Source organism: Orbicella faveolata, unplaced genomic scaffold, assembly GCF_042242905.1.
Source record: "Orbicella faveolata isolate gen_17 unplaced genomic scaffold, um_ofav_v1 contig_46, whole genome shotgun sequence".
In the NCBI taxonomy this organism is placed as follows: Eukaryota; Metazoa; Cnidaria; class Anthozoa; order Scleractinia; family Merulinidae; genus Orbicella; species Orbicella faveolata.
Window position 1 is genome coordinate 31,596,073 of NW_028301576.1, and position 12,795 is coordinate 31,608,867.

At 41.6% G+C, this 12,795-nt stretch overlaps 2 protein-coding genes across 2 annotated transcripts; one reads left to right on the forward strand and one right to left on the reverse strand.

Annotated features, from left to right (window-relative positions):
* Positions 1-3,654: 3,654 nt before the first annotated feature.
* Positions 3,655-5,110, forward strand: LOC149099741 (uncharacterized). The gene has a single exon (XM_089277907.1). It carries the CDS (start codon positions 3,926-3,928, stop codon positions 5,108-5,110), a length of 1,185 nt encoding a protein of 394 aa, XP_089134033.1. The 5' UTR covers positions 3,655-3,925.
* Positions 5,068-7,770, reverse strand: LOC149099742 (uncharacterized). Its single transcript, XM_089277905.1, has one exon. It carries the CDS (start codon positions 7,768-7,770, stop codon positions 6,166-6,168), a length of 1,605 nt encoding a protein of 534 aa, XP_089134031.1. The 3' UTR covers positions 5,068-6,165.
* Positions 7,771-12,795: the final 5,025 nt, after the last annotated feature.

The window sequence follows — 12,795 nt, forward strand, 5'->3', positions numbered from 1 at the left end:
GGCATTGTTTTTAGTGAACCAAACGCTTGCGTGAAAACTTTGACAATTTTGTCTGACCACTTTTGTTTGGTTGAAGTGCTAGTTCCGATAGAGGAAGGCCCTGCCTGAGACGTCAGCCAATTTTCCACTTGCTTGGACTTTTGAACAACAAGGAAGATCTTTCGGATCTTGTCGTGGCTCGTTCTTCTGTACATTTCGGAGGTAATCCACAACCCTTTTAAGCATGCCTTCAATTTCTTCTATTCTAATCAATTTGGCATCTTTCTTCATTGTTTCTCTGACAAACTGCATAGTTATTGTGGCGTCGGACCTGATTGTGTCACGGAATACCTCCTGGATGTGTTTTTTCTCGTCATCCGCTAGTGGCCTTCTTTGACTTGAGGTAGATGGCAACGTACCTGAACCTTTCGATGAATTCATTTCAGTAGAAATACTTGGAGATTTCTCAGCTGAGTGGCTTGTTTGCTTATCACAAGCTTGTTAAGTAGCTGTTCACTAGACGTGCTTGGCCCTTTCTCATCAGCATTGCTTGGTTGTATATCTGCAGCTGCGTCAGCTCCGTTCACCGCATTGCTCAGAGGCTGCTCGTGAGAGGTGCTTGGAACTTTTTCAGCCGAATTGCTGGGTTGTTTATCTGCAGCTGCGTTCACTTTGTTCCCTGGGCTGTTCAAAGGCTGATAGTTTGACGACCTGTCTGTGAATTGCTTTATTGTGCGAGCTGCCCGGGAAGCAACTGTGGTCAAGTCCTCTCATAAGTAGGAATACATGGCCGTTTTTTGGGTATGGCACATGGCAGTCCGCACACCACTCTCGTCAAATGCTGCTCCTTCTATCTTGTTTTCCTGTAAGACAGCAACTATGAATTTTCGAATGTTTGTGGCTGTGACCCGTAAGTCCGTTCGCACACCACTACGAAGCCACATCTCTGGTAACCTCCTGTTGATAGTATCATTAGTAAAACACTTGCCTGAAGTTTGTAAGAACAGGTAATCATCTCGTGGACTGGGAAACTGTGGGTGAATGTGTTACACGTAAATATCCAGTGGGTCCACCAGTTCTTCATCCAGTGCTAGCATAGCTGGCCCATCGAGAGATTGCTTGTGCTCAGGAATAAGCATTACTGGGTCTCCATTTACTGGATCCCGGCGCATGGTCTTGTAATGCTGGAGCTGAGTGTTTTCTAGAGCACCTGGTCTTGTGCCAGTTTTGATCGTGATTAGGCAAATTAGAAGATCATGAGCCTCACAGATCTCATCTTTTGTCAACGGAATGCCATCAGCAGCCTTTTGGAAGGTTTTTCTCGCCGATACCACAGGTCTAGAGCCCTTGAACTTTTCCACATCATCAATCGTCAGGCATGTGTCACATTCAGCTAATAGCCTCTGATTTCTCTGCGGTCGCATCTCCAGGTCTACTGTCCGGCGCCAGCCTTTCAGTCTCTCCTTAGTGTTATGCAGAATTTTAGCTACATCCTCAGCAAGCGTTGGCACAGTTCCAGGGCGAATACGATCTATGGTGACAAAGGCCAAGAACATCTCAAATGTCCCAAGATATGCATTTATTGTCCTGGAAGTCTTGGGACCCATGTTGCGATCAACCCATTGTGTCCATACGATGTATCCCTCTTCCTCTGCTAATATGTCAATTCCGTTACCCCCAGGATCAAGATCTTCTAGGATGGTCTTTATGTGGCTGGCATGTTGAAGCCTGTTTCGATTCTTCTTTCGACCACAATCTGGGTAGTGCAGGTAATTGTAGAACCCGATTAGCCAATTGTGCCGATCATTGCGTGGATTTTTGGCTGTAAAATATTCCAGCAGGGATTCCCTTTCGCTGTAGTCTTCGTCTTTGTCGTCTCCACTGTCTTCTTCTGTGGTGTATCCCTCCAAATCATCGTCGAGAATTTCTTCGTCTCCCTTTGAAATCTTTGCTGCTGGCTCTGAAACCGGGTCTTCTATCAGGACTGATCGTTTTCGTTTTTCATTTCTGTAGTGCAGCACTTCTTCCTGTTCCAGCTTTCCTCTATACTCTCTGGCATTGCGGAGGTAATTTTCTAGTACTTGACCATTTTTCAGCTTGTGTACTCTTTGGAGATGTTTCCTAAGAATATGGGTTGCGAAGTTGCAACCTTGAAAAGGACACCATTTCACTTTCACGCCGAGTCTTAATCCCTTCTTGCTCTTCCTCCTAGGACCCCTCCTCTTTCCTTCGAGGCCTGCAATCGAATTTAGTTTGACTACTTCTTCTTCCACCATCTTGTGCTTTGCATGCAAGTGCCTTATGAGGTTAGGGCCCTCGTACCCGCATGTCTGGAGTGGACACCTCTTGACAGAGTGATGACCCCTTTTCTTCTTAAACTTCTCTTCCTTGTTTGTTTCACTGGGCTTTGCGTCATTGTGCCTCTCCTCCTCCTGCTGGCTGCCGATTCTCTTCTCCTCCTCTGTTTGGCATACATTTGCCTCAGCTGATACTGATACTGGATTCTCTATCAATGCCGGTCGTTCGCGTTGTTCTGCCGTTGTCTTTTTTGGTCCAGGGAGGATTTTGGCATTACAAGATCTTTGGTCTTTGGTCTTTGGTCTGATTTTCTCCAGCTTGTAATCTGGGTCAGCAACTTTTTCTTCAGTGCTGTTTTCTCCGGCGTCGTTGCTGTCGCTGCTACTGCTGCTGTCTTCATCACCACTTTGTTGCCCTTTCCATCTTACAATTTTCTCCCGTAACTGTTTAAGGCTTTGTATGTGCGCCAATAATCCTCTGGCTGTCCGTCGATGGGTACATCTAATTTCGTCTGATGTTTCATTTCTGCAAGGTACTGTGCGTAGGTCATGACGGATTTTCCAATAGCTAGCAACTGCTTATCCCCAAGGTAGTCACCAACAGCCACACACTCCTTAGCTCTTCGAAAGTGCATTTTTAATTTAGTCACATTCGGGATTTCTTTCATTGCTCTAATCTGTATGTTTAGTGGCTCATCAAGACTAAAGAACCTCAGCGCTTCTGGGTCACCCTCTACCACCTGTCCAATGAATTTGCATAGCCATCCGGAGTGGTGCTGTTGCTGTCCTTTGTCCGAAACTTCCCCAATGCTCTCGTACCAGTTCTTGATATGTTGAAGCCGAATCTGTAAAGCGCGCCCAACTTGATTTGCATCCGCTTCCACCCTGATTTTTCTTTTGTAAAGTAATGATGCTAGTAACTTGAGAAACATCATCAGTTCTAGAGTCAAATTTTCTAGTAGACCAACCTTGAGGATCTGGGCACCCAGGGCCACCTTTTTTGCGCACGAATATTCGGCACTCAGGGTCTCCATTGTTGGCTGCGACTTGTGAAATCTCCCCATCCTCCAGGGGTCAGGTACCACTCCGCACATATCAGCCCCCCTCACGACAATAATGGAACCTTCTGCCAAGGCAATAAACCCACTCAGCTTTGAAAAATTCCATGCACTTTAAGGATTGTGTCATGTTGGACGGCTAAGTACATACCCAGCTGAACTCCACTCAGCAGCTGGCAGACTGACTTGAGACTATGGACACAAGTTCAAACCGACCCCACCCCCCTGGATTAAGGGCCAGGGACCCCAAAGAGGTATCCACAATTAGCCAGACTCCTGTAGATGTCTCCAGACTTTCCAGTAATGGAGCCCCCCCCTGGAAAATAATGTGCTATGCTAAGCTGAAATCGATGCCTGCGTCATCGATTTCAGCACATCTCGCAGAGTAAAATTAGGTATGCATTTTTCAAAACTTCAAGGAAAAGTGCAATTGTAATGGCTCTATGTTTTGAGGTCGTACATTTTCTGTAAAACAACATGTCCTTTTGCACTCAGATTAAGTCACTGTCTGAGCCCATGTAAGGTTGACCTGCCCATCGGCTTGGAGAGGTAAGATCAGTACATATAACAACCCCCCAAGCTTGCACATCTATGTTGCAGCAGTGGCATCGAAAGGGTAGGGGGGACACCATAGTTTCACAACCAGCTATGGAGGTTGTTGTTCTCAAAACACATCAAGACTTAGACAGATCTTCATCAAGAGAATCTGGGGTGAGGTGCTTATTATATGAAGCTAGGACACTCCAAAGTATTAAAAGTCAAAGAGTAGATGAGCAGAAGTTGTGTGAAAGGTTGAAAAAGGAAAATCCAAAAATGGCATTGGCACAAATAATGGAACCTTCTCCTGAAAGTTCACAGTTGCTAGAAACCAAATTTGGTAAAAGCCCTCAAGGTTCCTATGCAAGTTATCAGCTGTCCACGACAGAGGATAATTTCAAAGTGTACTGTAACATTTCTCATGTACCTAGGGTTGACCCAGGCCACACACACAATGTCTCAATTAATTCTTATCCAAGATTCCCACTCAATACAGCAACAGAGGAGTTTGCTGTACCTGATGAATTGGCAGCAATTGAGAAAGCCTTAGTGGAAAAGCTTAGTGTTGATGAAGAGAAAATCAATGACATTGAGATCAAAACAAGGGGGCAGTCTAATTGTGAAGAGTGGAAGCAGGAAAGAAAATTCAGATTTACAGCATCAAACTTTGGCTTAATCAGTGCAAGGAAAAGGCATCATGAGAATTTTGTGAACAGCCTGCTACACCCCAAGCCCTTTACATCACGGTACACTAACCATGGTATTAAGTATGAACCAGTTGCCCTGGAGCAGTACCAAAAATACATGCATTCCATTCGTCAGCCCATAAAAGTCCTGAAGTCAGGTCTAGTGGTGAGCCTAGATGCACCCTATTTGGGTGCTTCACCCGATGGCAAAGTCATTGACATTGGCTGTTCATTCCCCTTCGGCCTTTCAGAGGTCAAGTGTCCTGAAACAAAATTTCTGGTCACACCCCTGGATGCTTGTTCTGATAGCACTTTTTTTCTTGAAAATGTAAATGGTGAACCGAAACTAAAGCGGAATCACAAGTACTATACCCAAGTGCAGGGACTGATGGGAGTTACTGGTGCTAGATGGTGTGACTTTGTTGTTTATACAAGTAAGGGCATGAGCATTGAACGTATTCCTTTTGATGAGGAATATTGGAACACCTTAAAAGGAACATTAAAGTCATATTATTTTACTCATTTTCTTTCCAAGGCAGCAAGGGAGCCTTGAATAATTTATTCTTGGTAAATTCAATCAATAAGCTGAGACATATTCAAAAATAATGACATGGCAATATAAACATTTGGGCATTGAAGATATCTCCATTTTTTAAGTTGTGTTCATGAAAGTGGAAGTGACTACCTAACTAAGACTTGATCGAGTTGTCAAAAAATGTTTTGATCCTATCTACATGAATAATTTTCACTCAGGCAAAAAAACATAGCATCTAAATAATGATGCAAACAAATGAAGACTGATTTAATACTATAAAATTTAAGAAAACTCACATAAGATTACTGTTGTTGTTGTATTTTGTGAATTTTAGAAAATAATTATTACAATAATATTGAAACTGTCATTATGTTCAAATTTGTAAATTCTCTCCTCTAGTTGTCAAAAATGTTAAGTGTAGTTCCATAAAATATTCATACAAATCCATGGAGGGGATTTTGTCTTCAGAACCCACACTCCTCTGGAAATTTCAGTTACATTTTTGTTCTTTGAGAACCACCCACCCCCCAGGAATTTCTAATCCCTTCTTTGGGGGTGTATGGATATTTTCTGGAACTACACATTAGAAATGTATTGAGAATTTGTCCCTTAACCCTGTGGGTTAATAGAATAAAAAAAAAAAGCTTATTTTAACCCATCTTATGTGGCTGTAGATTGAAAGCACTAATCAATGATAACAAAATGTTGTTCTTTTGACATACAATATGTCACACTGAACAGCCACCAGTTCTCAATGTTTTGCTTAAGTGCGAGTAGATTAATGTAAATGATAAATTGGGGGGGGGGGGGGGACTCCCATATGAAACAGATGGAATACTTATTGAAAATTTTCAATGAAACCCCTAAGGAAAACTAATCTGGGACAGGCTCAAGCTTTTGTCAGTGACCCCTAAAAAACACCAAAAATAACTACACATTTTGATACAACCCCAAACAAGGCCTCAGCAGACATAAAAAATAGGTTCTCCATGAATGTCCTTAGCGAGACCCAGAAAGCACCCCTGTCTGTTTCATATCCTATGGCAGCCCCTCCCCCCCTGGAATGATACAAATTATTCCGAAATCACTGGATCTTGTGTATTGCAAAGAAAGGCGGACACACTCCACATCTGGTTAACAACAGAAAATAAACTCAAAGGTATTTCTCCTTTCCAGATAAGGAAGTTCTTGATCTTGTTGATTGCTCTTTCGACATGGATTCTTAGCCCAGCAATTTGTTGTGTTCGTACAACATCTTCGGCAGACATTTGAGTGTTTGCCCCGAGGAAGGGTGGTATGTTCAGTTTTACTCCGAGTGGCAAAATGTCTGCAATTTGAAATCCTTTGTCGGCCATAACAGTGTCACCATTCTCAAATTTCTGTGACAAGAAGCCACTTCGAACAACAATTTCCCGGTCTGAGATGCTACCAGTGTACAGCTGGCTAATGAAGGTAATTGCGCCACTTGGGGCAATGCCCACTAGTCCTTTGAGCGTTACATGATTTTTATAAGAACTGAATAGCTCAGAATTCAGCAGTAAACTGCTAGGCATCTCACAGCGCACCTCCGTACAGTCTATGATGACTCTTGTAGTAGGAAATTTTTCTTTAAAATCAGCTGGCATGGTTGCCTGCACGATCTCCTTTGATGGCCAAATGCTTATCTGACCAAATTTCAAGTACATGTAGTTTATCCATGGTACAAAAACTCGGCTTACAGTAGACTGAGCCACACCATAAAGATGGGCCAAATGTTTTTCTGAGAACCCTCTTCTCAGACGACAAAGTACAATAAAAAATTCGTCTTGTGGCTTGAGCTTTCGGCGACGTCCTTTCTTTGCAGCCTGAACGTTGCCCTCATCGTCAGAGTCTGAATTATAAAAGTCTTCGGGGACATCTGTCACACTGCCTCTTGGGCGAATGTTTTCACAATTGTCTCCAGGATTCAGGTACTCAAAAATGGCCATAAAAGTCGCATAACTGGACATACCAGTGTAAAAAGAAATGTCTCCGTCCGTCGTGAAACGATCGACACAAAATAAACGTGAAGACATTTCCTTCTGTTGGCGTTCGAAGTCTGTCAATTTCTCATTCAATTCGGTGTTTTCACGACGAAGGTTGTTTATTTCACTTTCTAGTTCACCGATCTTTTCACTTTGTTCGTTGTTTTCACGACGAAGGTTGTTTATTTCACTTTCTGACTGCTTCAATTTCTCTTCTAGTTCACCGATCGTTTTAGTTTGTTCGGAGATTTGTCTTTCTAAATCCTGAGTTTCACATGTGTCAACCTCGAAGCTTGTACTTGGCTCAAAGGCGAACATCTCGACGGTTTCTTCGGTGAGCAGTTTTTTCTTCGCAGGCAGCGGTTGGCGTTCAGTCGGGGCCTTTCTTTTTTTTGGAGAAGGTCCTGACCAGTCAAATTTTGAAGGAATACCACCTTCCTTGACATAAATCCGTCCGTTGATAGACTTCCTAAGATCTTCTGACTTGAAATGCAGCGAACAGACTTTTGTACGCTCTGTTATGACGAAACCCTTGCCTTCATCTCGACGGATCGCGTGTATCCACTGTTTTCTTAGCAAAGGCGCTTTAGGAAAGTTAAAAAAAGAAACCTTTTCTCCCGATAACGATGTATAACCTTTCTGATTGCAGTTGGGTACGCAGCAAAATGAAGGCATCGCGAAATGAATCCACAACATGCGTAGTCAAAACATTGCACCAAGGACTGACTAGCCTCGCTTCCATGCTACTAGTCCCGGGCCGTCCGAGTGATCCGCCATATTTGCATTCGGTGTATAGCATATTTCTTCTGGTACAGTTGGGTGGCAATATCTATGAAAAAGACAAAAGGTTTTTTTGGGATGAGAACATACAATTAGCAGAAAATCATTTTAACAAAACTTGTTCATATTTGCATGCATTACTAAGGTACATGTTGTGTTTGTAGCAAATAATTATTGCTTACAGACAGACATTAAAACTTGCTCACTAGGGCATATGTTGTGTTTGTAGTGAATAATTATTGTTTACAGACAGACATTAAAACTTGCTTACCTTCCATTTTTTCTGCTTTGTTGTTATTCTGAGAAGGGCAAAATATAATTTAATTAATTATTATTCAGAAATTAGAAGATGTGCAACAATTTGTAACAACAGGGTTGTGAAATTATGAACTAACTTAAGTTTGTTTGTTCTTTGGCACACTTAACTCAAGTTTTAACACAATAGTTAACTTGGAGAAACTTGTTAACTTGCAGTGAATTAACAGATCTTGCATCAACTGATCTTAACGAAAAACTACTCTTATAATGCTGGTTGGGTGTCACGGCGCTATGCGTGGGCTTTCGCGACACCACAGAACTTACTAGAAAGACCTAGAAAAAGGGTAGTGTACACGCGAAACAAATACGCATGAAAAAGCCTTAAACAATTGAATAACGTAAAGACCCGCAGATGAGCCGCACCTTTTTTCCAAAAATCGTCACTCAAAATCGGGGGTGTGGTTTATCTGCGGGAACATTTGGAAAAGGTGCCATAAATCTCGGTGAATTGACACTTAATGGATAAGTATGTCAATAAACATTACATAAAACTACAAGGGAGTACTGGTTATTACTTTTGGAAGTTTGGTGGCTCCTAAAAGAGCCGTTGTTGGTTTAAGTGTAAGCTTACTGTAGAGCTTACATTTGTCGCTGCTTGAAGTGTTAAACCTTCTTCGTTAGGAGATCCTTCAAGTGGCGTATGGTCGCTTTTCTCAAACAGGAAAACGTCACGCAGCACGGAATTTCCATTCCCCTGCAAAGCTGTTTGCAACGTCGACAACGGCCAGTAACTTCAACAGATAGCGATCCTCCATGAGCAAGAAAATACCACACTATTCTTGAGTATTCACGTGGTAGACTGCCCACTGTTTCCTCACCGTTTAGCACTTTGATAGCATATTTGTCGAACTGATTATGTAACTCCTTTAGAGCAACAAATTTGTCTCTGACATTTGGCTCCCAAATCTCTTTGTAGATGTGATAGCCACGAACAGCAGATGTAAACTCAAATGACTCCATCTTGTTTTGCTTGAGAATAAACAAACAAGGCAAACTTATCGTTCTCGCCCAAGTCCCACGCGGCTTGGCATAAACCAATTGTGCCAAAATGCATCCTGTTGCTATGCAATGAAATGCCTTATTTGCATTCTGTCAACAACACACATATTGGTTTGTTTACCTATTTCAAGCGCACAAAAATAGGAATTACTTCTTACTACTTACCATTTCCTTCCAATCTAAGTTCTTATCGTATTAGTTAGTGAATGTAGAAGTCTTTCCTTGAGTCTTATTTAAGAAAATCTATCCATATTTCTTTTTAACCTCCAAAAACCCATAATGAGAAAACACAGATTACAATAAATCGTCAAAGAACAATACTTACACAAAAGCACATTTATAACTAAGCAGCGCTGTGCAATTTTCAATCCTGATTTACTTTTCGATCCTACCCAGCTGTTTAAAAATGTAGAACCAAGCAACTTGATTTATTACGGTCTAATCAGCCTTACAATACACTATAAGAGTTATCAGATCTAAATCATGTCAGAAAGAGGTACTCCGCATACATCATACACTGCCGGGTTCAAGTTGCGAGTTGTGAGCTATGCTGTCGATCACCGTAACTGTGCCGCTGGAAAGAAGTTTTCTGTGGATGAAAGTTGTGTTTGCAGGTGGTGAGTTCAAAGAGAAAAGTTGACAAACACCCCGAAGATGAAACATGGAAACCATCATGGTGTGGCACATTTTCCGGAACTGGAGAAAGAACTAGTGTGTTGGGTCAGAGAGAAACGCCAAGGAGGTTTCGGAATTTCTACCAATGTTATGTCTCAAGGCCAAACTTATTGCAAAGAAATCTGGACTAGAGGAGGAAAAAAATTTAGAGCTTCGAAACATTGGTGTTACCGCTTTATGGAACGCAATGGATTTTCAATTAGACGCCGCACTAGTCGCTCAGAAGCTGCCTAAAGACTACACAGATAAACTGATCAATTTTCAACGCTTTATTATTTCCAAGAGAAAGCAGCATAACTTCGAACTGAAACATATTGGTAATGCAGACCAGACACCTTTGACATTTGACATTGTGACAAATAGCACTATTGCGGAGAAAGGTATAAAGAGTGTCCCAACTGGCAGCAGTGGATCATATCTGGATAACACACCTTGACTGCTTGCTACCAGCCATATGTGTAAAGCTGAGTTGAATGTGATCTGCAACTGGATCAAGCAAGCATGGAATGATATTCCAACTGAGATGATTCAGAAATCTTTCCGCAAGTGCTGCATCACTAATGCAATTGACGGAACCCAAGGATGATGAAGTATGGGAGCAGGAAAGTGAAGACCCTTTTGAGGATGTGGACGATGCAGGGCCGATTGACAATGAGCTGTACTACGCTGATGCATACGAGAAGGAACAAGTAGGACTTGATCCAGCAACCTATGAAATGATGTTTGGAAGTAGTGATGATGAGGAGGACTTCTATGGCTTCAAATAGCTTTTTATGGCTGAACATGAGTTATAACACTTCATTCCAGAACTTTTCCGTTGACATGTAAATACCCAGTGGTTAATGCCTTTTTTATATTACAATGTAAAGAAATTCTTTTTCTTGACAAATATATGCATTCTGGTACATGTACTGTTATAGATTGTGTAAACAAATAAATGTATTTTGTATTTTACAAAAACAGTCTTGTGTCAACTACGTATTAACAAATAAAGACGCCATTACACTGGGCAATGTTTCGTGCAACTTATCTCTCAATTTTGTTTAGCCATTGCAAGACAATTTACAGAAACGGTGCTTTGTGTAATACCCACAAAACTCTCAAAAAACATTGGGCTGCTTCCGTTGTCCAGTTTTCCATCTTCCAATCCGATTGAATGGCTGGTTACTAAGCTATGCACATTCAACAAACAGTCGAGCAAAAATCTATGGAAAAACAGTGTTGAATGAAGAAATACCTGTCTACAAATTCCAGAAAAAGATCAATCATATGTCAAAGATGGTGGAAATGATGTTCATTACATTAAAGCGCTAAAATTGTGGGTAAGACTTTGAAGTATTTTTCATTTCAATGTTAAAAGTGAGTTTACGTTTGATGAACAAGACTCCTAAAGGTTCGACTTTGGATTTCTTTCAAAAAACTTTTTCCAAAATTTGAGTTGCTAAACTCAGGGTGCGGCTTACCTGTGGGTGTTTACGGTACATGTTCAAATAAACTTCCAGTGACTAAAAAATAGTACTCTCAAGGCTACAAAGTATAGTAATTGAGCGTAAAACAGCTTAAATTAGAAACCCGTTGAAAACTTGTGCAATGTTGCGCATGCAAATTTGTTGCAGAAGCGCGCGCCGCTTCAAGTGTCGTACATTGTGTGCGCACAACTTAACTGCTGTAGGTACACTCCTACCAAATTATTGATGATTTTTAAAAAGGAGAAATAGGAAATCATGAATAATTTCACGTAATACTTTAAAGCTTTCCAAACATGACATTAAATCTTCTTTTAGTCCATGCCCTCCATAAGGAGAACAACTTTCTGTAGTGGTTGCTCGACAACGAAGCATTTGGAATCGCTTCCCTTCTAGGGGTTTCTGGATCCCAATGTGACTTTCACCGCACGAACGAGACCTTCCTGATTCATTGAAGTCTCCATGACCATACCAAGAGGCCACTCATTTCCTGGAACTTCATCTTGCACAATAATGATGTCTCCTATCTTGAGATTCCTTTTCAGCATGAACCATTTCTGTCTTGAACTTAGATTGATGAGGTACTCATTTCGTCACCTACTTCACAATTGCTCCGCCAGAAACTAAACTCGTCGCCATCGCTTTTGAGCGGACACTTCTTTAATGAACTTGCCGCAAGGTGGAAGAAGTGTCTTATTCTTCATTGTTAGCAGATGATTTGGAGTTGAAGGCTCTAAACTCTTCGGGTCGTTTAGGCACTGGCAGGTCAATGGTCGACTGTTGACTATGGCCATGACTTCATACAAGAAAGTGCGAAGTGAAGACGTGTTGAGTCTTCCCTTGTAATCGTTAAGAATGGTGTTTAGGATGCTTCTTGTAGTCCTAATCTGTCTTTCACATACTCCTCCCCAGTGACTGGAACAGGGAACATTTGTGACAAATTCGCAGTAATTGGTCGTCAAAAAGGTTTGAATCCTGTCCTTGTCCAGCTCCTTAGTGGCGTTTCCGACTTCATTCCTTGCTCCTACAAAATTGGAGCCTTGGTTGGATCTTAGCTGCTGGACGGGTCCTTGAATTGCAGTAAAACATCTCAAAGCATTGATGATGCATCAGTTGCCACATCGTCTAATTGCTCTATGTGCACTGCTCAGGAACTCATGCAAGTAAATATCACTGCATATCTCTTAAACTCTCTTCTCCCATCCTTAATGATGAATGGTCCAAAACAATCCATTCCACAGTATTTAAAGGGCAGGGATGACTCCACTCTATCTTCGGGAAGATTTGCCATCTTTTGGCATCGATGATCAGATCAGTTACTTGAGAACTCCTTGTTAGGACTATTGGGTGTTTAACTTCAAAAGGTAAGGTAGAATTCTCCAGCCTTCTACCAACTCTTATCAGTCCCTGTTCATCGATGAAAGGGTCCAACTTTAGGAGGGAACTTTGCCTTGAAATCTTG

Bases quoted from the DNA above. Each gene is read 5' to 3' on its own strand.
- LOC149099741 (XM_089277907.1), top strand. From the start codon at position 3,926: ATGTTGCAGCAGTGGCATCGAAAGGGTAGGGGGGACACCATAGTTTCA.
- LOC149099742 (XM_089277905.1), bottom strand. From the start codon at position 7,770: ATGCCTTCATTTTGCTGCGTACCCAACTGCAATCAGAAAGGTTATACA.